General features: G+C 36.2%; 1 protein-coding gene across 2 annotated transcripts; it reads left to right on the top strand.

Annotated features, from left to right (window-relative positions):
• Positions 1-1,255: 1,255 nt before the first annotated feature.
• LOC104114941 (N-terminal acetyltransferase A complex auxiliary subunit NAA15) lies at positions 1,256-18,833 on the top strand. 2 transcript variants are annotated; one of them, XM_009625498.4, is made up of 26 exons: positions 1,256-1,427; positions 3,999-4,077; positions 5,249-5,331; positions 5,440-5,589; positions 6,432-6,547; positions 7,670-7,775; positions 8,659-8,730; positions 8,808-8,923; positions 11,189-11,321; positions 11,767-11,844; positions 11,925-11,978; positions 12,080-12,150; positions 12,933-12,987; positions 13,078-13,173; positions 13,387-13,515; positions 13,640-13,722; positions 13,807-14,037; positions 14,482-14,614; positions 14,691-14,798; positions 15,197-15,328; positions 15,581-15,637; positions 15,802-15,899; positions 16,019-16,077; positions 16,171-16,282; positions 16,386-16,486; positions 18,045-18,833. In XM_009625498.4, exons 1-26 carry the CDS (start codon positions 1,377-1,379, stop codon positions 18,239-18,241), a joined length of 2,700 nt encoding a protein of 899 aa, XP_009623793.1. In that variant the 5' UTR covers positions 1,256-1,376; the 3' UTR covers positions 18,242-18,833. The 2 variants fall into 2 exon arrangements, with proteins under 2 accessions (XP_009623793.1, XP_018632751.1); XM_018777235.3 differs by lacking the exons at positions 1,256-1,427; positions 3,999-4,077 and having other exon boundaries at positions 5,416-5,589.
• The last annotated feature ends 2,055 nt before the right edge of the window (positions 18,834-20,888 follow it).

Consider the following 20,888-nt stretch of genomic DNA (forward strand, 5'->3'; position numbering starts at 1 on the left):
GGGTGTATCGTCATCCGGTTGCGTTTCATCAAAATCTATTTCTTCATCATAATTTTCATCAATAGTTGGATTACCATAAAGAACATTCATATATTCATGGTTTAATTGTTCACCGGGTGCAATATTATGGCAAAATTGACTCTCGGTAAATTGTAATAAACTATTATCGCTATCAAGAATAGGAGGTGTAGGATGGGTAACAGGTTTGGGTCGGGGAGCCGGGGGAAGTGGAGGAGGAACAGATTGGCCACTAGATTCACCACTCTTGGATTTTTCCTTATTTTTACTAAATATTTTTTTTAAGGAACAAGCCATCTTAATTAATCAAGCAAAGTAAATAAAACAAACAAAACTATAATATTAAAACTTAAGAGTTGGAACGAGTTTACCGAATTGACGAACAACTTATTGAAAATTAATTATCGTTGAAGACTTGAAGACTTGAATACTTCAATTCACCAACTTCACAATTTTGCACAAAATGTAACAATTAAGTAAGCAATTATAGAAGAATATTATAGAGAGATTGATGATTGTATGAGAAAAATGAAAGAATGAGGGGTATTTATAGTTGAAAATAGGGAAAAAGTATAATTATAAAAAGTTTGGGATTAAAACAAAGTTTGGGGGGTTAAATGACTATTTTGGTAGACCAAACGGCTAGTTTTTAAATGGCCAAACGGTCAATTTCTTTTTTCTTTTTAAAAATTATCCGTTGGGCCCGGATAGGCCCGTTTAGGACCGCTTGAATCGACCCACTTCTCAGCCGGTCCCGGTCCCAAACGGTCCCGGTCTCGCGGGTCTCCCTATAGGACCGGCCCACTACCTAGCCCACCTCTCCACGGTCCCGGTCCTATTCAGTTAGGACCGTTTAGGCCCACCGCCCATTTGAGCTTGCGGTCCTGGGCCGATCCCGGTCCTAACCGGCCCACATGCCACCGTTAGAGTACAACAACAACAACAACAACCAAGTATAATCCCACTAGTAGGGTCTGGGGATGTTAGTTTGTACGCAGACCTTACCCCTACCCTATGATAGAGAGGCTGTTTCCGATAGACCCTCGGCTCCCTCCCTCCAAGAACTACCCACCTTGCTCTTGGGGTGACTCGAATTCACGACCTCTTGATTAGAAGTGGAGGGTGCTCACCTAGAGCAAACTAGTGAACTTCCAAACTAGTGTAAAATTGTAAAGTAAATTCTCCCAAGAGGTAAATACCGCAATTACTCAAATACCCCCTGCGGACTTCCCTACCAAGCCCGAGAGCTGCAACTTGACTATATCTCTCTCTCAGTAGGGTTGCAGCAGATAAACGCCACCATCTCCGTTCTACTTTCTCAATTCAGTCTCACTCTCTAGAACCTTCGCTGTTCAACAATGGGTGCTTCGCTTCCTCCTAAAGAGGCCAACCTCTTCAAACTCATCGTTGTAAGTTCTTCGATTCTCTCACAAAAAAAATTGTTTTTTAATGGAGGCTTGTAGGTCGTATTCACTTTAATTCAATTCCTTTGTATTACTTCCAGTTAAAAATCTAGTTTTTATGCTAAATTACTTCAGTGGCTGTTTTACTATGACGATTGCATTTGTATCTATTGATGCTGTTTATTGAATTCTGACTTTTTAAGAGCAGGAAGCATTTGAGTTGCAATGCTAAATTAGGGACAAATATGGATTCATTTGGTCCAACATACCTTTTTGGGAGGAATCTCTACTATACTGACTAGGCATGTCATTACTATGAGGATTCATGATAAATTGACTCCTTTCATGCTAACTGTCAACCTACCACAATACTCCTCCTTTATCCATCCAAGAAATTTATAAGTTGCATTAAGAAGTAACAAATGAAGCTCAAGGTGTGTCTTGAGGCCTAGAACCACATGCATGGTTGTGGAATGAGGAGTTAGCGCAGAACTACTCAACAAAAAAGAGAGTGGAATATGAAGTTACTACCAACAAAAGAAGGCGATTCACAAAGTTGGACTATCTTAGACGACTTGTACCAAAAGTTACGGATGCGGAAAGGGAAGAAAGAAAATGTATTAGCCACGGATGCGGAAAGGGAAGAAAGAAAATGTATTAGCTAGCACTAAACTAAGTTAAGTGTACTAAGGAATATTCTTAATAAGTTTTGACAGGAGATAGCTGAGATCAACCTTATTAAAATAAAAAAGAGATAGAGATCAAAGAGAGATTGAGAGGCTATTTTGATTAATTTCTCAATACAAGTGTTGGTGATTTTTTTTACCAATTCTAATACATCCGGGATAGACGAAATATATGTATATATAAGGACAAAACCTTAGCTATATTCGTGGAGTTAGATGTGTGAAAAAGAAGCTGTTCCAATTGAAAGACCTTTTCGCTCTCAACCACGAGATTACAAATCATCAAGGGAGTAAAGAGGGAAACAACCATTTTTGACGCCTGGATAAGGTGGTGTTTCGTTTTCATATTACAGTAAAAGAGTAAATGATGACACGAAAAGTATGAAGATTAGAACATAAGAATAAAGGGGATATATTTTTAAAGTTATGCAAACTATAGTGGTGCTAAACTCAAGAGTCATAAAATGAAACTTTAGGCAAAAGTATGAAAGCATATACCAGGGACATTCATCAAAAGCCAGTTCACTTTTGTGCCTGGTGATCTAGAATAGGTGCTAATTTTTGCTAGAAGGATTGGTCGTAATGCGAATTTAAGATGGATGTGCGGTCGTGATGATTGGACAAGGTTATAAATGTTCACATCAGACAGCGTGCAAGTCACACACATAGAGGACAAACATCACTTGAGATGGTTTCACCATGTTCGGCGTAGACCTTCAATTATGCCAATTAGTAGGTGAGATAGTATGAATTGATGATTGAAGGTGATAAAAGGGAACAAAGTAGACTTGAAAATCACATTGGAGGGAAGTTATTTCAAAAGATCTACATCCTTTTTTTTTTCTTTCTTGTTCTGGCTAAGTAGAAAGACCTACAGTTTCTAGACTTGACAGCAAGTTAGGATTAAGGTTTAGTTGTTGTTACTTGTTAGATTTACATTAAGTACGGGTAGCTATAAGCTTGAGATTTAAAGAACTCCTGAACAACAGATTAATCACCAATATTGTAATGAATTAATTTATAATATAGCCGAATAAATAGGGTATGTATACCTTATCAAGAATATATAGAGGATCTATATTGACAAAAACCAACCTTTTTAATTATTTTTAAATATATTTAGTGTAAAAATGTGATTAGATAGTACTTTTGCATGTGGTTTTCAAACATATACTTTTATCTCCAAAGTTAGGAGTCCTTGTCCGAATTCATGTTAAAAATTGGAAAAAGGAGAGAATATTTGCTTGTGTACAACAACAACAATAACAAACCCAGACCCATACGTGGGGTCTGGGGAGGGTAGTGTGTACGCAGCCTTATCCCTACCCTATAAAGGCAGAGAGAGAATATTTGCTTGTGTATGCTGAGTAATTTTGGAAGGGAAGGAATCAGAAATGTTTAAGAGTGAGAAGGAGAACGTAAACCAGCTAAAATTTAGTGTTTCTCTATTGACATTTCAGTGTAAAATGCAATTGTATCTGATGTAGATAGCATACAAGATTTCCTGTTACTTCACCTAGTCTAGATAGGAACTGAATTTTCGCCTGTTATAATTTCAGAGCACAAGCTTAGGCTACTTTTGATTAATAAAACTTTTTTCTTACCATCAGAAAAAAATCACACAGAAAGTTAGATGTTTTGACTTGTATCCTAAATCCAGTCTTTTTTTTGGGTTGTGACGGAAGGAATACTTCCTTTATATAGTAAGATTTGACATATAATCTTTTTCGTACTAAATCATATGACTAACATTAACATGAAATATTCCAGTTAAATCATTATGACTTGTGTACATATTACAATGTCCAACCTTTTTTTTCCCTTCTAATTTCGTGATTACTGAATGGCCAAAATATGACTAATTTGGAGTCGAATTTCTCAATTGCTACAGAAATCGTATGAGACAAAGCAGTATAAGAAAGGTCTGAAAGCTGCTGACACTGTTCTCAAGAAATTTCCTGACCATGGAGGTATGTACAATTCTACTTGGTGCACATCTGGATTAAAAATCATAAAATGTTAGATAGAAATATCAGTTTGTTTGGTTTTGCTATTTTTTTTTTATATATATATATCCTTCAACTGTAAAAGCCAATGTGTACCATGTTAGGGTTGATAGATTGAGTTACTTGCTTCATGAAGTATTGCATTCTTTTCGTAGTGGAAGTGCCTGAAAGCAGTGATACATGAATCACTGTCTGGGAGAAGCTGACGAGTTTCTTTTGGTAACAAATATAAAACCCTATCAAGATAACTTAATTGAGTGCTGCAGTTTCCTCTTCTTTTCCTTGCGTCAATGATATCAAGGTGATGGAGGGACACAATCAACAGCCTCCACTTCCTTGTATTATTGGAGCCAATAAATGCATAACTAGTTATAGTCAAATCTTCTAGTCTGAACTGCTGTGGCTATGTCAAGGTTGGCTTGATATTCCACGGCTAGTATGTTACCTACAGATAGTTTAGTTGCATTGCTTCTTATAGTGGGACTGAGTTAGTTTCCTTAATCAAGAGGAGATTATGGAGTAAAACCAAAGGCTGAGTGTGGGAGATGAACTAATCTCTGGATCTCTATTTCCGCATTCAAATATGATACGGCTAACTCTTTGAATTCTATTGCTGCATTCAAACATGTGTTCTTTGCCTTTTCTTTCCTTCTATTTATTTTGATTGACAATGAATCTACATTATCTTTTGAATGCTTTTGCATATTCAGTAATTTGATTTATAATCAAACATATGTATTGTGTAAAAGGCTTTAAGCTGCGCTCAAAACTCCAATTGGCAAGGGTATTCCTGAATAGCAACCGTTTCCATTTTTAATTGGTCCTTGGCAAGTTAATTTGTAATCTGTAAATAGATGAAGTATTGTGACCTTACTTTTCCCTGATAAGTATGATGGATAACAAAATATATATGAAACCATAGGCGATATGCATGCCAAATGAAATTTATCCTTGTATATTTTAGATCAGTTCTTCAAACTCACTTTAAGACCATTTTTCTGCTGGATGTGAAGTAATCAGGATGAGCTTGAGTAAAGTAGCATTAGTTCTTGTATTCTTGTATCTTAATGACTGTCCTTTTTTCTGAGACTTTCTAAGTTGTTTGCTGTCATTTTTCTTAATGATCTGGTTACAGAAACTCTAGCAATGAAAGGATTAACGCTGAATTGCATGGACCGCAAATCCGAAGCATATGAACTTGTCCGGCTTGGATTGAAGGTAGAGTTAATTTAGTTCCCTTTTTTCTCTTAGGAATGGAACGTTCCTAGTTTAACTTCTACTGTTATGTGTTATGTATATCAGGGTTAACTGCCCTTCTCTTTGCAGAATGACCTTAAGAGTCATGTTTGTTGGCATGTTTATGGTCTACTCTACCGGTCTGATAGAGAGTACCGTGAAGCAATTAAGTGCTACCGCAATGCCCTTAGAATTGATCCGGACAACATTGAGATATTACGTGACCTATCTCTTTTACAGGTTGGACTCATCTTAATAACATTCTTCTTTCCCTTCTGAGAATTTGCCTGCACTTAAGATGTTTTTCATTTAGGGTCATCAGGGTAAGCCTCATACCATGGTTGCTAAAGATTAGAGTTATATTGCGTCTCAATCGCATATCTTAAACTGTCGTTAAATAGCTGCTCCCCAATGAGCAAGTCACAAGAATTCATAAGAAGCTTTCATATAAAAAGGAGGCGAATAAAGAGTTTGCCTTAGTTTCCGCTTAACCTTTTCTTTTGTCTGGTTTTGAGCTTGCACATACAATTAGAGCACATTTATCGTTAGTCTCATCGCTGATGTGTATCTGGAGCATTGGATGGCACTGTCACTGTATACCCTTCATCAGCAAGTGGATTAAGAGGGTTGCTTATGCTCATAAAGTTATATTGTCTGTAGCATTCATGCAACTCCTTTTTCTTGTGTTCCGTGCTTAAAGCTGTATTATATTTCATCATGTGACATTCGTGTGGTATATTCTCTTGGATCACTTGCTTAATGCTTCTTATGTCATGGATCCGATGATCCCAGTAACTTTTGGCATTCCAAATTAAGCTGCAACCCTGGCATTAAAGGTTCCTCCTATGCTGTTGTAATGTTTGCTTCAATTGCTCCGGGTCCTTGATATCATGATTTTCTACGCCAAAGCGTTTTTTGCATGGTTAGCATCTAAAAATTTTGTTAGATTGGTGAGCAAGAGCTTTTCTTGTATAGTGTAGCAGCTCTGTTATTTTACTTCTGTCACGTTCATTATGTTTTGTTTTCATTTTCCATTGGCGTGCTTCTTTGTCCAACTTATGGGTTATGAGTATTCTTTACAGGCACAAATGCGTGACTTGTCAGGTTTTGTTGAAACGAGACAGCAACTACTCACTTTGAAACCAAATCATCGCATGAATTGGATTGGCTTTGCTGTTTCTCATCATTTAAACTCCAAGTAACTTGCTCTACTATTATGGAAATAGCTAGTACAACTGGTAGATGTGTGTTTTTCTCCTGGCGATTCTCTATATTGATGTCGGATGCAAATCTAGTTGAGGAGTTGCAGAACTGCTGCATTACGCAGTTATTTATGTGTGTGAGATGTGGGACATCCATATTGGGGAATTTGATTTAGTTTGCAGTTGAAATAGAGTATGACTGATTGTTGGCTGACTCCTTAGTTCTTTTTGTCATTTCTTTTCCCTTTTTTTCAACTATGGTTGTTGGCCATAGTAACACATTGCAAATGTTTAGGATAAGATTAGTTTACTTCAGTAGAACAGAAATATTTGTTTACTTCAGTGATTTAGGGAGGAGGGGGGTCTTGGGTGAGCGAACAGGAGCAAAAGTTGTATTATCTGCTTACTTCAGTAGAACAGAAAAGCAAATGAGGTAATATTTGTTTACTCAGTAGAACAGAAAAGTTAACTCTTAGGTTTCGTGAAATTTGAAGATGCATGGCTTTTGTCCTTGTTATGTAGTCTCTCGAAGCGCTAAGGGGTTTTCTTGGGTTTACTTCAGTGATTTAGGGAGGTGGGGGGGTTGTCTTGGGTGAGCGAACAGGAGCAAAAGTTGTATTATCTGCTTACTTCAGTAGAACAGAAAAGCAAATGAGGTAATATTTGTTTACTCAGTAGAACAGAAAAGTTAACTCTTAGGTTTCGTGAAATTTGAAGATGCATGGCTTTTGTCCTTGTTATGTAGTCTCTCGAAGCGCTAATGGCATGCTTTCCTAGTAATAACCAGCTTCTTGAGTTGAGAAACAGTAAATAGAACTATTATTAATTGCTGAGAGGCATCACAAGAATCGAAGTTTGGTATATTCTAATGGAACAATGTGAAGATATTGTGCGATCAAACTCGTGTTTATTGTATTTAAAATAGAGTTAGGCTATTCTTTCATGTGATTTTCTGTTGCTGTTCCCTTGACTGAATATGCTTAGTTGCATACAATTGTCCTGTGCTGGTGGTAATGGTACTTTATCTTTTTGTTTGACTGTTTTATAATGAATGTTGCATTTCAAAAAGTAACATTGACTTCTAACATCAACCCGCATTTCATTTTGTTGTATGTTAGTGGATCAAAAGCTGTTGATATCCTTGAGGCATATGAAGGGACTCTTGAAGATGATTATCCTCCAGAAAATGAACGTTGTGAACATGGGGAGATGCTTCTATACAAGGTAACAATCTGCTGGGAGTATCTATCTCATGCTTCTGGTGATTTTGTTCTTGCTAATTTTTTCATTTATTTGGGAAGTGTGTTTGATTAGTGCAATGACAGTTGTACATATACCAGTGCTGTTCTGCTGCTCGATACCACCTAGGTTTTGTACCTTGAGGCTTAAAATTTCCAGTAAGGTTAATGTACTTTTATTTTATTACTGCCCAAAATGAGCTGGAATCTCATGAGAGTAGTTTTTCGGGATGGTGCTTTCCAGCGCCATACTGTCAGCAAGCTGAAGGTTTTTCCTGCAACCAACACATCTGGTTCTTTTTATTTTGGATCATTGTAGTGCTAGTTTAGCAACACATTCCGAAAGCCTGACCCTGAGATACATAATTAATCAATAAAAACTGACTCTGGATAAATGGTTGTTTCCTTGTTTCTGATATAGTTCTATTCAAAAAACCTGAAAGGCCCTCAGCTCCTGTAAAATGTTTTCGGATAAAAGCTGCTATGCATAGCTTTGAAATTAAACATGAAAAACCATTCACTTGCTTTACTTAAACACCCACAAGGAACTAATTTCTTAGATCTTCCCGATTTTGACATTTCTGCGTCCTGCTTGAGGATATAAGTAGAATTTGGGTTTTGAACTCATTTTCGTCAGGTTATGCCTATTTAAGCCAGACTTCAGTGGTCTTATTTCAATTAAATTACAATTGCTTTTCAACTCTTTAATATGTGAAACAAATTACTACTTTATATGGTGATTTATGCATTTTGCAAGTTAGACCAATGAATGCCTTTTGTTTTTGGAGCACTTTGTTATCAACTGCCTTAAAAATTATCTTATTTTTGTTCTGAAAGTTTCAACTTCACTTGGTTGTAATCTGTTTCAGATCTCTCTGTTGGAGGAATATGGTTTTCTTGAGAGGGCCCTTGAAGAGTTGCACAAGAAAGAGTCTAAGATTGTAAGTTCATATAATGCAGTCTTAAAGAAATCAGTTTGAAGTTACACCCGGATGTTGACTTTATTATGCCACAATAGGTTGACAAATTGGGCTACAAGGAGCAAGAGGTTTCACTTCTTTTGAAGCTTGGCCGCTTTGAAGAAGGTGAAAGATTATTCAGAGTGCTGCTCTCAATGAATCCTGACAATTACAGGTGCATTATTATCTCAGTTTGTTTGTCATAAATTACTGAGACGTTTCGGTGATGCTGTATATAATAATAAAATCATTTTTACAGGTAACCTGTAATTTCTCTGTGTGCACATCTTTTCGCTTATTCTAGGATTAGGTCGTTCTTTGGTTAATAAATCAGTATTCATTTTGGTGCTCTTTCCTGTAAATTCTGATAAGTAGGAGTCTTCATAATTTAGTTTTCTGTTGTTTAATGCAAAATGATAAGAATGAACTCGAGTTTTCACATTTCTGTGTATGTAAGTTTTTTTTTTTTTGAGAAAGATAACCGTTTTAATTGAATAATTAGCACAAAGGCTATGCTAAGAGCTGACGAGCGCAAAACACAACACAAAATTATTACTCGCTAGTCAAAGAAAGTATAGCTTAATTATGGTCTCCACATGGATTGGATTTGAATAGTGTTCGAATAATCTTCAGTTAATTACTATTCAAGAAAATTAACACTTGATTGGAATGATTATCAACTATAAGTAACTACTAGTAAAATTTAAGCAATTATCAATTGATCACGGAAGACAAGAGTTGAGCAACACAAAAATATCAGTAAGAGAAATAAGGGTAATTGACTAGATAGGTGCAAGACACTTGACTCGGGATCCAATTCTTGAAGGAGTTCACTCTATAATACTGTTGATTCTCGCGAATTCACCAGATAATTAGATTACACTTGAAGTTAAGGTTCCTGTTTATTAAACCCCAGAAATAATCCAATTGAAGCACTGTAAATACTTGCTATGAACATAATGATGATTTTAGTCTAAAGGGTAACTTCTCACGAATATTTTCCTATTTTCCACATCGATTAATAATTCAAAAGGATCTTCCGATTACCTAGTTGAATCACGAATTTAAACTAGAGCTTAAGTTGTAAAGAAATTCAATATGAAACTCCTCTTTCGATTAAGGAAAATAATGAACGACTTCACAATATAATTCAGAACTCCATCAATTAAGCCAAACAATTGTCAAGAATCGAATCCCTAATCAAATTATCAATACACTATATCTGTCAACACCCTAACGGAAAACTACTCCATAGCAATGGAAAAAATCATCTCAATAAGGTTTAAAGACATAGAAAACATCAATGATATGATTCGATACAAACTCCCGTATTGCACCGATCGTTGGTTGAAATCTTGATGAAATCTCGTGTCTTCTTGCTTTAGCTGCTTCCCAAATCTTTCGTAGATCAAAAGTGCCTTCAAAAACGTGTTTTCAGTGTATTTATACCAAGTAGGAACGGGCCCGAACGAAACTACCCTCTCTCAGCCAAAGTAGGAGAATACACTGACAAAAATGCACAGACGCGGCGCACCCGCGCCTGTGAGACTTATCAGAGGCTTGTCCAATGTCAAGCTCTGCTGCCGCTTTCTCTGATTCGTTTCCGCCTCACGTTATAGCCTTTGGAGTTTTAAATCGAAAGCTCAATCCTTTCCAATTCTTTGTACTTGTCTTCCATTATTAGTCTATATCTCTTTCCTTGTGCTTCATCATGACATAATTATTGGTCCCACCAAAGTGACTTGCAATTTTACATCTAGTAACAGTGAAGCCACCGTTGAATGTACATGTTCCACGTCTCAACAGCTTCCATTATTTCTCTTACTTCTTCACTTCCTGGTTTGCGTTCAACTCGTCATCTTTTGATCAACTTTCATCCAAACTTGCTCCTACACATAAGAAACACCTAATTAGTATAAATTCTTTACTTTTTAAGCTCAAACACGATTAAAATATAGCAAATAATAGGTGAGGTAAAGCCAAAAATTCATATTTCTAGCCTACCATCAAGAGCCATCTTTACAACTTACAAAAAGCAAAAAACCCCAAGAGTAAATCTTTGTTCTTCTTACGGAGATTCTATAATGCCCAACAGAGATTCTATGTCATTTACAAACTCACCTTTGCACCAAAAATAAAACAAAAGTAGGCAATTCATCTTGAGTCTCTGGATGGGGGGTGTTAATTCCTTCAGAACCCTCTATGTAATGTTCTCTTTGTTTACTTCCATTCAAAGTGTTTGATTTGTCTTGTTGTGTCTTTTTGTCCTTTGTAAGTGGAGATCAAAGTAACCAAAATAATGTGGAATTTGGTTAGGTTGTTTCGGCTAATGATTCAAGGTCCAGTTCTCAAACAATGTGTTTAAGAAACTTGTTATATAGTTATTTTCTTCTTTTAACTTCAAGTTACCTTGTAATATGTTCTTTCTTTTAACTTTCAGATACTACGAGGGGTTACAAAGATGTCTGGGACTGCATTCTGAAAAAGGGCAGTATAGTTCTGATGAAATTGATAAGTTAGAATCTTTGTACAAGTCACTTGCCCAGCAATATAGTAGATCATCTGCCGTAAAGGTAACGTGTGCTTTATCCTGCCTACTCTCAAGATAATAGCTGTCTAGCTCTGTCCAATAATTTTTGAATTGATCCTGTTGCCAATGATTGTTGGGCAGTGGCTATTTTTCTTTTCCATATCCTGTCAATTCGTTTTAAGGAAGTTCCTTAGTTATATTTGCTGTCAGCAAAGTACTGTATATTTTTGTGATGGCTGATCTTGTTACCTTGCTTTGTTGTCTCTTTGGACCTTATTACGGTTAAAGTATAAGCTATACTCTCTCATGATTACTGTTTTTCCTTTTTAAAATGTTAAAAGGACATTAACAGATTTCCTGTTTCTGTCTTCAGCGACTTGACATGCAAACATTTTATTACTAGTCTATCACCATTCTTCTTACCTTTTGCTATCTTGTGGAAATATCATAAGCATCCGCAGTGAACTTTCTTTTCCTATTTTTTTCAGAGAATTCCACTTGATTTTCTCAGAGATGACAAGTTTCGGGAGGCAGCAGCGAATTATATTCGACCTCTTGTAGCAAAGGTACTTACTGGCTAAAATACTTTTTGGTCTCCGTGGTCTTTAGAGCTAAGCTGACATGTCTTTTGGTGATGAATATCTAGGGTGTTCCTTCGTTGTTTTCTGATCTTTATCCATTGTACAATCACCCTGGCAAGGTTAGCTTATATCTTCCTTCATGTACTATTACGGGGGATGCATGGGTTTAGTATGTTCCTGCTTATTTTGGTGTTTGAAATTATTTGCGTATCTGTTACAGGCCAGTATTCTAGGTGAATTGGTTCTGAGGTTGGAGCAGTCAATTAAGTCTACTGGTGGATATCCCGAGAGGTAAGCAAAGTCTTTCTGTACTTACCGATGCATGTTGCACTTATTGCATGTCACTTAAACTCACAATAGGCTTGACCAAACTGCTGGTCAAACCGAATAAACCATTTACCATGAGTTGATTTCCTTTATCTTATGATCAGTAAGAAGTTCTCGTTTGCTTTTCTTCTTGCACTACCTTGACCTTCTTGGAACCAGTTCAGGGTTTGACAGTTGCTAGTTTATAGGTTTCTTATTACTAGGTAGATTCAGGTTACATTTTTACTTGAAAGAGCTGCAATAAATAATTCATTTTTTGCTAGTTTCAGGCTAAGAGATGATATATATATGCTTTCATATATGCTTACATATATGTGTTCATATGTGTATGTTAATTTGTTTGTTTTAAACTTACAATCACCATAATCAAAGTGATTCTCATGATAAAATTGCTTGTATCACAATAAAACGTCAACATCAGAGCTGATTTCTCAAATTTGACTAATGCACTCTCAATACAACTTCAAGAAATGAATTTTGAGGAGCTACTATTTATTTTTTCATGCATGATTATTTGGTTTTCTTATCCTGTATCACGCTCTCAGTCTCTTCTAGCAATCAAACTAGATGCTCTTTGATTCCATTGAGATCAACTTAAGGGTATTCAGTCTTAGAATTCTATGAGGTGTAATCAGTGCCTACCTTGATGCTATGGTTTCTGTGTGATTTTGATTCATTTATTTATATATTTATATGTTGGAATATACTCTTCTACTCTACATGTAACATTATTCTCCCTGCTGCAGCGAGGGAAAAGAGCCTCCTTCAACACTTATGTGGATATTATTTTATTTGGCTCAGGTTTGCTCACATCTTCCATAAATATTCAGAGCTTTCATGTCCATTTCTTTGTTCCTTTTCACCTTATTGCTGAAAACTTTCTTGTTGCAGCATTATGATAGATGTGGACAGTATGACATTGCTCTTATAAAAATTGACGAGGCAATAGAACACACTCCTACTGTTATAGATTTATACTCTGTAAAGGTATATTTGCTCATCTATCTTATCAAAATATTTTCTAATCTGTCATAATTCATTCCTGTTGCCGTTACCATTTGTTTGTTGACTTTGATATTTGGCAATATCCCTGGTAAAATCCACCCACATACTATCTATTAAGTACTAGTTTATCAAGAAAAGTTCCTCTTTTCATGCGTCTGATTAAGTTCTACTTGTCTTTGGTTCTCTCTGACACAGAGCCGCATAGTAAAACATAGTGGTGACTTGGCTGCTGCTGCAGCATTGGCTGATGAAGCCAGGTGTATGGATCTTGCGGATCGCTATATTAACAGTGAATGCGTTAAGCGTATGCTTCAGGCCGACCAGGTACAAAGCTTTGTTATGTTCGTTTTCTTTAATTTAATCTCTCTAATAGTTGCTGGTAATTTTCAATTCCTATGCGTTTTCCTAAATTTGTCTTTTCACTTCTTTATGCTGAATGTCTTTGAAGGTAGCATTGGCTGAAAAGACGGCTTTATTATTCACAAAAGATGGGGATCAACACAACAACCTTTACGATATGCAGTGCATGTGGTAAGTCTCTTCACAAAGCTTGATCATGATCTGCTTGGGTTTGGGATCCTTTTAGCAGCTTTTGTTTGATGAATATTTGAAAAGGTATGAACTGGCATCTGGGGAAAGTTATCTGCGCCAAGGCGAGCTTGGACGGGCCTTAAAGAAATTTCTGGCAGTGGAAAAGCATTATGCAGATATAACAGAGGACCAATTTGATTTTCATTCTTATTGCTTAAGGAAAATGACACTACGCATGTATGTGGAAATGCTGAAACTTCAAGATCGGCTCCATTCACATGCTTATTTTCGCAAAGCAGCAAGTGGTGCTATCAGGTACTGATTTTGACTTCGCTAAAATTGTCAGAGGTTTGGATCTTCAGGAACCTTGGATTTTAAATTTGTTCTGCTATTATTGACCTTGATTCAGCTGTTTTGCTATCTTCCCTTGAAACTTATGAAGTATTCCTATGAAAGACATTTGCCAATCTGATTACTGGAGCGATTCTGCTCAGCATACACATTTTGTCCTCGGTGGTCTACTAGCTCACTTAACGTTTCTGTGACTGAAGCTTATTATGTTTCCTTGGGCAACCTTGATTCAGTTGTTATTGACCTTGATTCAGCTATTTTGTTATCTTCCTTTGAAACTTGTGTTTGGATAGACATTTGCTAATCCGATAACTGAATGTTTTGTCCTAGATTGTCGGCTAGTTTACTGAACGTTTCTCTGACTGAAGCATATTATGTTTCCTTGGGCATCCTTTTGCTTGTAATTAGATGTTACCTGAGGCTGTATGATTGTCCTCCAAAGTCAGCAGCTGAAGAAGATGACGAGATGTCTAAGTTGCCTGCCTCTCAAAAGAAGAAATTAAGGCAAAAATTGAGGAAAGCGGAGGCCCGAGCTAAGAAAGTAATCAAATCTGCTTCCTATTGCTTTTGGAAAATTAACTTAGTGTGAAGTGACTTAGTCTTTTGCATGCTTTTAGGATGCAGAAGTTAAAAATGAGGAATCAAGTTCCACTAGCTTTGCAAAATCGGGGAAGCGCCAGTTGAAGCCTGTAGATCCTGATCCACATGGTGAAAAATTGGCTCAGGTACTTTTTGTTTGTAACGTGCTGTCACATCTTGTATGCATGGTGAATTTGGACTTCATAAACTCCTGTCTGATATATGCACAATATGACTAAAATAAGTAGTACTGTATGACCCTAGTGATGTTAGAAGACACTCGAAATGATTTTATATGGAGTCTAGTATGCTGAGGAATAACTCCATCACCATTTGAATTTGTACTTTCCATGAAAATTGAGTTCATGAAACTGAGTGGTTAACATCGTATATCTGTGAGGTGATGTTAAATATTTGGAGTCTATTCCAGAAAACCAAGTGTTTCCAATAAAATGAGTGGAACAAATCTTTATTAATTTGAGGCTATTCCAAATTTTGCATATTTTGATTGAATAAAATCTTCTCAATATCGAGAAACCTTCAGATTGAAGATCCTCTGGCCAAGGCTACGAAGTACCTGAAGCTGCTCCTTACGCACTCGTCTGATTGCCTGGAGACACATTTACTGTCCTTTGAAGTAAACATGAGGAAACATAAAATCTTGCTTGCCTTGCAGGTAAGATCCTTTGTAACTCAACAGTTAGAAAAGTTCCTCTTCCATTTTGCTCAAATTTCTATCCATTTATATATCATTTTGTATGGTATATCTTCGCCGGGTACTGGTTCCAGTGCATTTTAGCGGACTTCTTGAATTACCGCCCTTTTCTTTTTTCTGGTGTAATTATATATCTAATGCTCTATCAGGATTCTCCCTTTCCTTTCTGTATGACCATTTATAAACATTCTCTTTGATTTTTATCTTTTCCAGGCTGTAAAGCATCTGGTGAGGTTGGATGCAGATAATCCAAAATCTCATCTCTGCTTGGTATGTTTACCTTGTTTAAGACTTTTGAATAATATATTCTGCAGTAGTGTAGATTATATTCGTTTGCCTCGCCAACTGTTTGCACTGGGTTCAAATTCTTGTTGAACTCTTTGCAACTCTCAGGATTCTACATCTTTCTTGATATAGAATGTGATCTCTTGCAGATAAAATTCTTCCATAAAGTAGGAGCATTGCCTACTCCAGTAACTGACGCTGAAAAACTTGTGTGCCGTGTCTTAGAAGTCGAGCGACCTACCTTTAGGTTCCCTTGAACCATCCACTTTCTGTCTATCTTTAACGTTTTAGATATTCATTAATTACACAGTGATTTATCGTTGTTATTAGACTGAGTTACCTATTTGTTTCTTTTGGCTTTTTCAGTCAGTTGCACGAGAAATCTCTAATTGATGCAAACAATATTTTCCTTGAAAAGCATCGAGGTCCATTTTCGGCTGGCATTAATGGATTTGTCATTCTCGGTCCATGTTCCAGTTCCAAGCAAAAGAATGACTTTCTTTGTTGTATGTGTGCAGAATCATTGATGCACAGGGCTGCAGTGGCTGAGTTGATGTATGTTCTGGAACCAAACAAGAAGGCTGAGGCTGTCAAGTTAATTGAAGACTCGGTTAATGATCTTGTTTCTTTGTAAGGACTTGCAGTACTGGAAATTAATTAGCAGTCTATCACATAGCTCTCTCTGTTATCAAAACTTTAAGGGTTCTGTTTTAACTTCTCTCCAAATTATTAGAGATGGAGACCGAGGAGCTGATAGTACATGGAAACTGAAAGACTGCATTTCACTTCACAAACTCCTGGAGACAACCTTTAATGACCATGATGCTGCATTGAGTAAGTTCTTCACTCTTTGTCATCTCATGCTGTTCTGATTCTTCATATCATGCATACTATTCTTATTTCGTTAGAAGATAAAGAAAATACATACATAACATTTCTGCAATCTGAATGGGGCAAACTAAATTAGGCACTCATTTTGTTTTGCATTTTGTGACCAATACACCTTTGTGGAGTGAAAAACGATACAGTCCATGTCAAACTGCTAAATTTTAGGTGGTGAGTGTTTTTGTTCTGTTCCTGTTCTTTTATGTTTTTTTGCAGAGATGTTTCCTTTTTGCTCTATTCTGATTCTTCCATCTTTTTAAAGAGATTTTCTTGATGGTTCTTTAAGAAAGGTAGAGGAGAGTTCAAATTAATTCATCCTAGGTCAGATGGGACATGCATCATTGACTCGATAGACATTTTGCACTTGACTGGTCATATTCATGTTTCTCCTTAATGTTCTGCACCATGAAATTCATGGTTTCGTTATGGGACATGCATCATTGACTTGATAGACATTTAGCACTTGGCCAGTCATATCCATATTTCTCATTGTTGTTCCACAGCAAGAATATCAGGGTGTTGGTGGTGTTCTCTAGCATCACGAACATTTACGAGATTTTAAGTCAAGATAACTGCACTCCCCCCCCCCCCCCCCCAGTTTATCTCCTTGAACTTTAACATTGAAATAGGAGTAAACTTCTAAAAGGTGCATGTTATTCGAGGAAATTATTTGGCCCGTTTTGTGAACATGCTTCTTTTTTTTCTGCATTTTGGTATTATATTGAATGCTTAATTATCCAACAAACTATTCTAACTTGTAAGTTCAACCTCGTGCTAGTCAAGTGTGGCCATCCAGGGTGGCAGCAGTGATAGATCACCCAAACTTGTTCATTTCAAATAAATACATCTTCAAATGTAAAAATGTCTTTTTTTTGTCTTCTTCTTTTCTCTGATTGATTTTAGGTATTTATAAGCAATTACCCAAAGAGAAAAATAGGTAACTATCCCATTCCCATTAAGTGCGACACCTACAGGAAATGACTTTTAGCTGTAGTCGCAACTTCTTCAAGCGGACTCTTCAAAAATGTTGTTGGGTGCGTGTCGGATCCTCCAAATTTAGTGCATTTTTGAAGGATCCGACACGGGTGCGGCAACACTTTTGTAGAGTCCGAGCAACATAGTTGTCCCCAGACTCCACTTGTGGGATTCCACTGGTTGTTGTTGACATGCTTATTCTTGTCTTTCATTTTCTTGTCCCCAAAAGAGAGGAATATTCTTGTCCCCAGACTCCACTTGTGGGATTCCACTGGGTTGTTGTTGTTGTTGACATGCTTATTCTTGTCTTTCATTTTCTGTGTCTTTTAGGAATAGTATGTCCCTTCATCATTTTATGCCATTTTCATTAGGGTGTATGGGTCCCGAGTGATAGTTCGGCTATGCTACTTACATATATGTGCTGACATTTTTTAGCAAAATAGAGACCCAAAATCCTCATTTTTCTTTGACATACAATTACATTTGATAGTTAATAATTCTCTGGAGTGATGTGTTCGATGCGCTCATGTAGGATGGAAAGCGCGTTGTGCCGAATACTTTCCGTTCTCAACATATTTTGAAGGCATTCGTAGCTCAGTTGCTACACATCAGACACAGAAAACCCCTGAAAATGGAGTCGTCATCTTGAATTCTGGTGAAAATTGTGCTTTGCCTTCGCCAAATGGGAGATTAGATAAGCTGGACAAACTGAAGGATCTACACATCTAATTGTATTTCATGCTGAAGTAAGTTGTCCACAAGAGTACTGGAGAAGCTAACTGGAACCGCATGTTTAACCTCTGAGTGTCTACGCACACCAATGCGAAGGTTCCAGTTGAATATATAAGGTCCTACCAGGGCTGTGGGAGACATCAGATGATTTTTTTGCTTTGGATGGACTTCCTTTTGCGGCAGTTCTCCACCCCTGGATTCAATTTTGTTGGCTTTATGTGTAAATTTGATCTGATATTGTTACGATGGTATAGCATTCTCTGGTTGCTCAAGGTCTGGTCAGATACCAGAAACAGAGTTTCTCTGGCATAGTACAATGCGATTTCAACAACTTATAGATTGAAGTGAGCTTTCCGGAGGTCTTTCAAGTTTGATCTTGTATACCACTAGCATAGACGTCTGCAAAGGCGCGTGTATTTTTCCATTTTGTCGAGCATTTTTTCATGTATAAACACAGTTCTATGTTAAATTTTTTGCATTAGTACTCAGAGAAAATGACAAATTGATAGAGTTGCTGGGATGATGTTCCGTGATTTATTTGACAAGTCGAAGGTCATGTCTGTCTATGCGAAGCTTTAACTAGACCTAAGTTTCTTCTCCCTTTCTTGTTTTTTTGTGTGTTTTTTCTAGCCTGTTCTATGCGGTGTTTAGGTGGCTTGACCAGAAGTGCTCCTTTTATTATTTTTTATTTTTTTGTTAGTAAGGGTATATATTTATATTTTACATTTATATATAAGAGAAATAAGAAAGAGTTATTATAAACTGGGATTTTCTAACTCCTAGAGTTCTCGAACATTCCTTATTGAAAGCATGTAAAACATAGGGTGGGGGAGCTAAATTATGCAGGAGATGCGATGGTTGTTGGCCATCCGAAAGAGGTAAGTTCAGGCCAAACGTTACCAGAATATCTGCCACATTGTTTGGGATGCAATCAAGAATGATGTATAAGATTATTTCCATTTTGTGATATATAGAACACATTGCCTGAGAATCAGTTTCTTATGATGAGCAGTGTGCGGAGGGTCCTGGAAAATGGAACGATGAGAACAGAGCAACTTCATAGATTCAAGTTTCAAATATGGGTTCAACAATTAAATGGTAAATTTAATTGAACTCGTACTTGACACTCTAAATCCGCCACGATCTCTACTTTATAATGAGTGTGAGGAGTTGTAAACCTATTTGGTTTCTACTATCAATTATAGCACGCACCAGCACAACGGTAGAAGACAAGCAGAGATCTCAATCATTTCGTACGTACTATATATGCATGTCTCGCAACACAACAAATCCATGCAATTTTACGTACTAGACACTTCGTGAATCATCTGTAAAATTATAATTAACGTTATGTCGTCATTATGTACGTGGATTTCAGTGAAAACGAAAGGAGATTTTACTATCATTTTCTATGTTTACGTACGTGAATGGACTCAGGTCTGTCTCAACTTTTATTTGTGACAATTTTAAAGTGATTTCTCTTCCTTTAACCACAAGCTTCTTTTGACATATTGCTAACAGCTAAAGGCTAAAGCAAACCCATGAAAAGACCTCCATTATTTCACTCAATATGGCATGCAATGCAAGAGTACCTCCTCACGTGTCATTCACGTGCTTTGAGGGCCTAATAACTTGGCTTCCCAACATTATCTTAGCCACACATTTCATATACTCTTTCGTTCGCAATTTATGTAGTATACTATTTAACTAGGTACGGAGTTTAAAAAAAAATAAATTAAGAAAGATTTTTGAAACTTATGATTTGTAACAAGTAATAAATAATTGTGTGACAATAAATCATTTCACTAAAATAAAAAGTATAAAAATCAAATTACTTTTTAGTACAGAAAAGTATAACTATTCTTTTTCCTACATAAAATGGAACCGAGGAAGTAATAAATTAATCGGCAAAGGGCCAAATATACCCTTCTACTTTCGAAAATGGTCTAAGAATACCCCCTCGTTATACTTTTGGGTTATCTATACCCCTGCAGTCATACTTTGGGTTCAAATATACCCCTCATTTAAATGGAAGGACATGTGTCATCGTCCTGTTGGTCAATTCTAAATATCTCCTAATTAATAAAAAAGACCCATTATCCATGCCCGAAAAATAATTTTTTTTTGTAAAAACTGGAAAAAACTAAATTTTTTTTACTCAAAACTGAAAAAAACGAAAATATTTTTTTTCCAGTTTTTACAAACAAAACTGCTTTAAAAAAACTGAAAAATATTTTCTAAAACAATATTTTTGTAAAAACTGAAAAAAAAAAGATCTGTAAAGCAATTTTATTTTGTAAAAAGTGGAAAAAATTGAATTTTTTTTACTAAAAACTGAAAAAAACGAAAATATTTTTTTTCCAGTTTTTATAAAAAAACTGCTTTAAAAAAAGCTGGAAAATATTTTCTAAAATAATATTTTTGTAAAAACTGAAAAAAAACTAAAAAGCAATTTTCTAAAGTAATGTTTTTGTAAAAACTGAAAAAACAAATATTTTCTTTTTTTTCAGTTTTTAGTTAAAAATATTTCAGTTTTTTTCAGTTTTTAATTGCTTTAGAAAATTGATTTTTAGCTTCTTTTTTTTTTTTTTTCCAGTTTTTACAAAAAAAATATTATTTTTCGGGTATGGGTAATTGAGTCTTT

This window comes from Nicotiana tomentosiformis, chromosome 6, assembly GCF_000390325.3.
Source record: "Nicotiana tomentosiformis chromosome 6, ASM39032v3, whole genome shotgun sequence".
Lineage (NCBI taxonomy): Eukaryota > Viridiplantae > Streptophyta > Magnoliopsida > Solanales > Solanaceae > Nicotiana > Nicotiana tomentosiformis.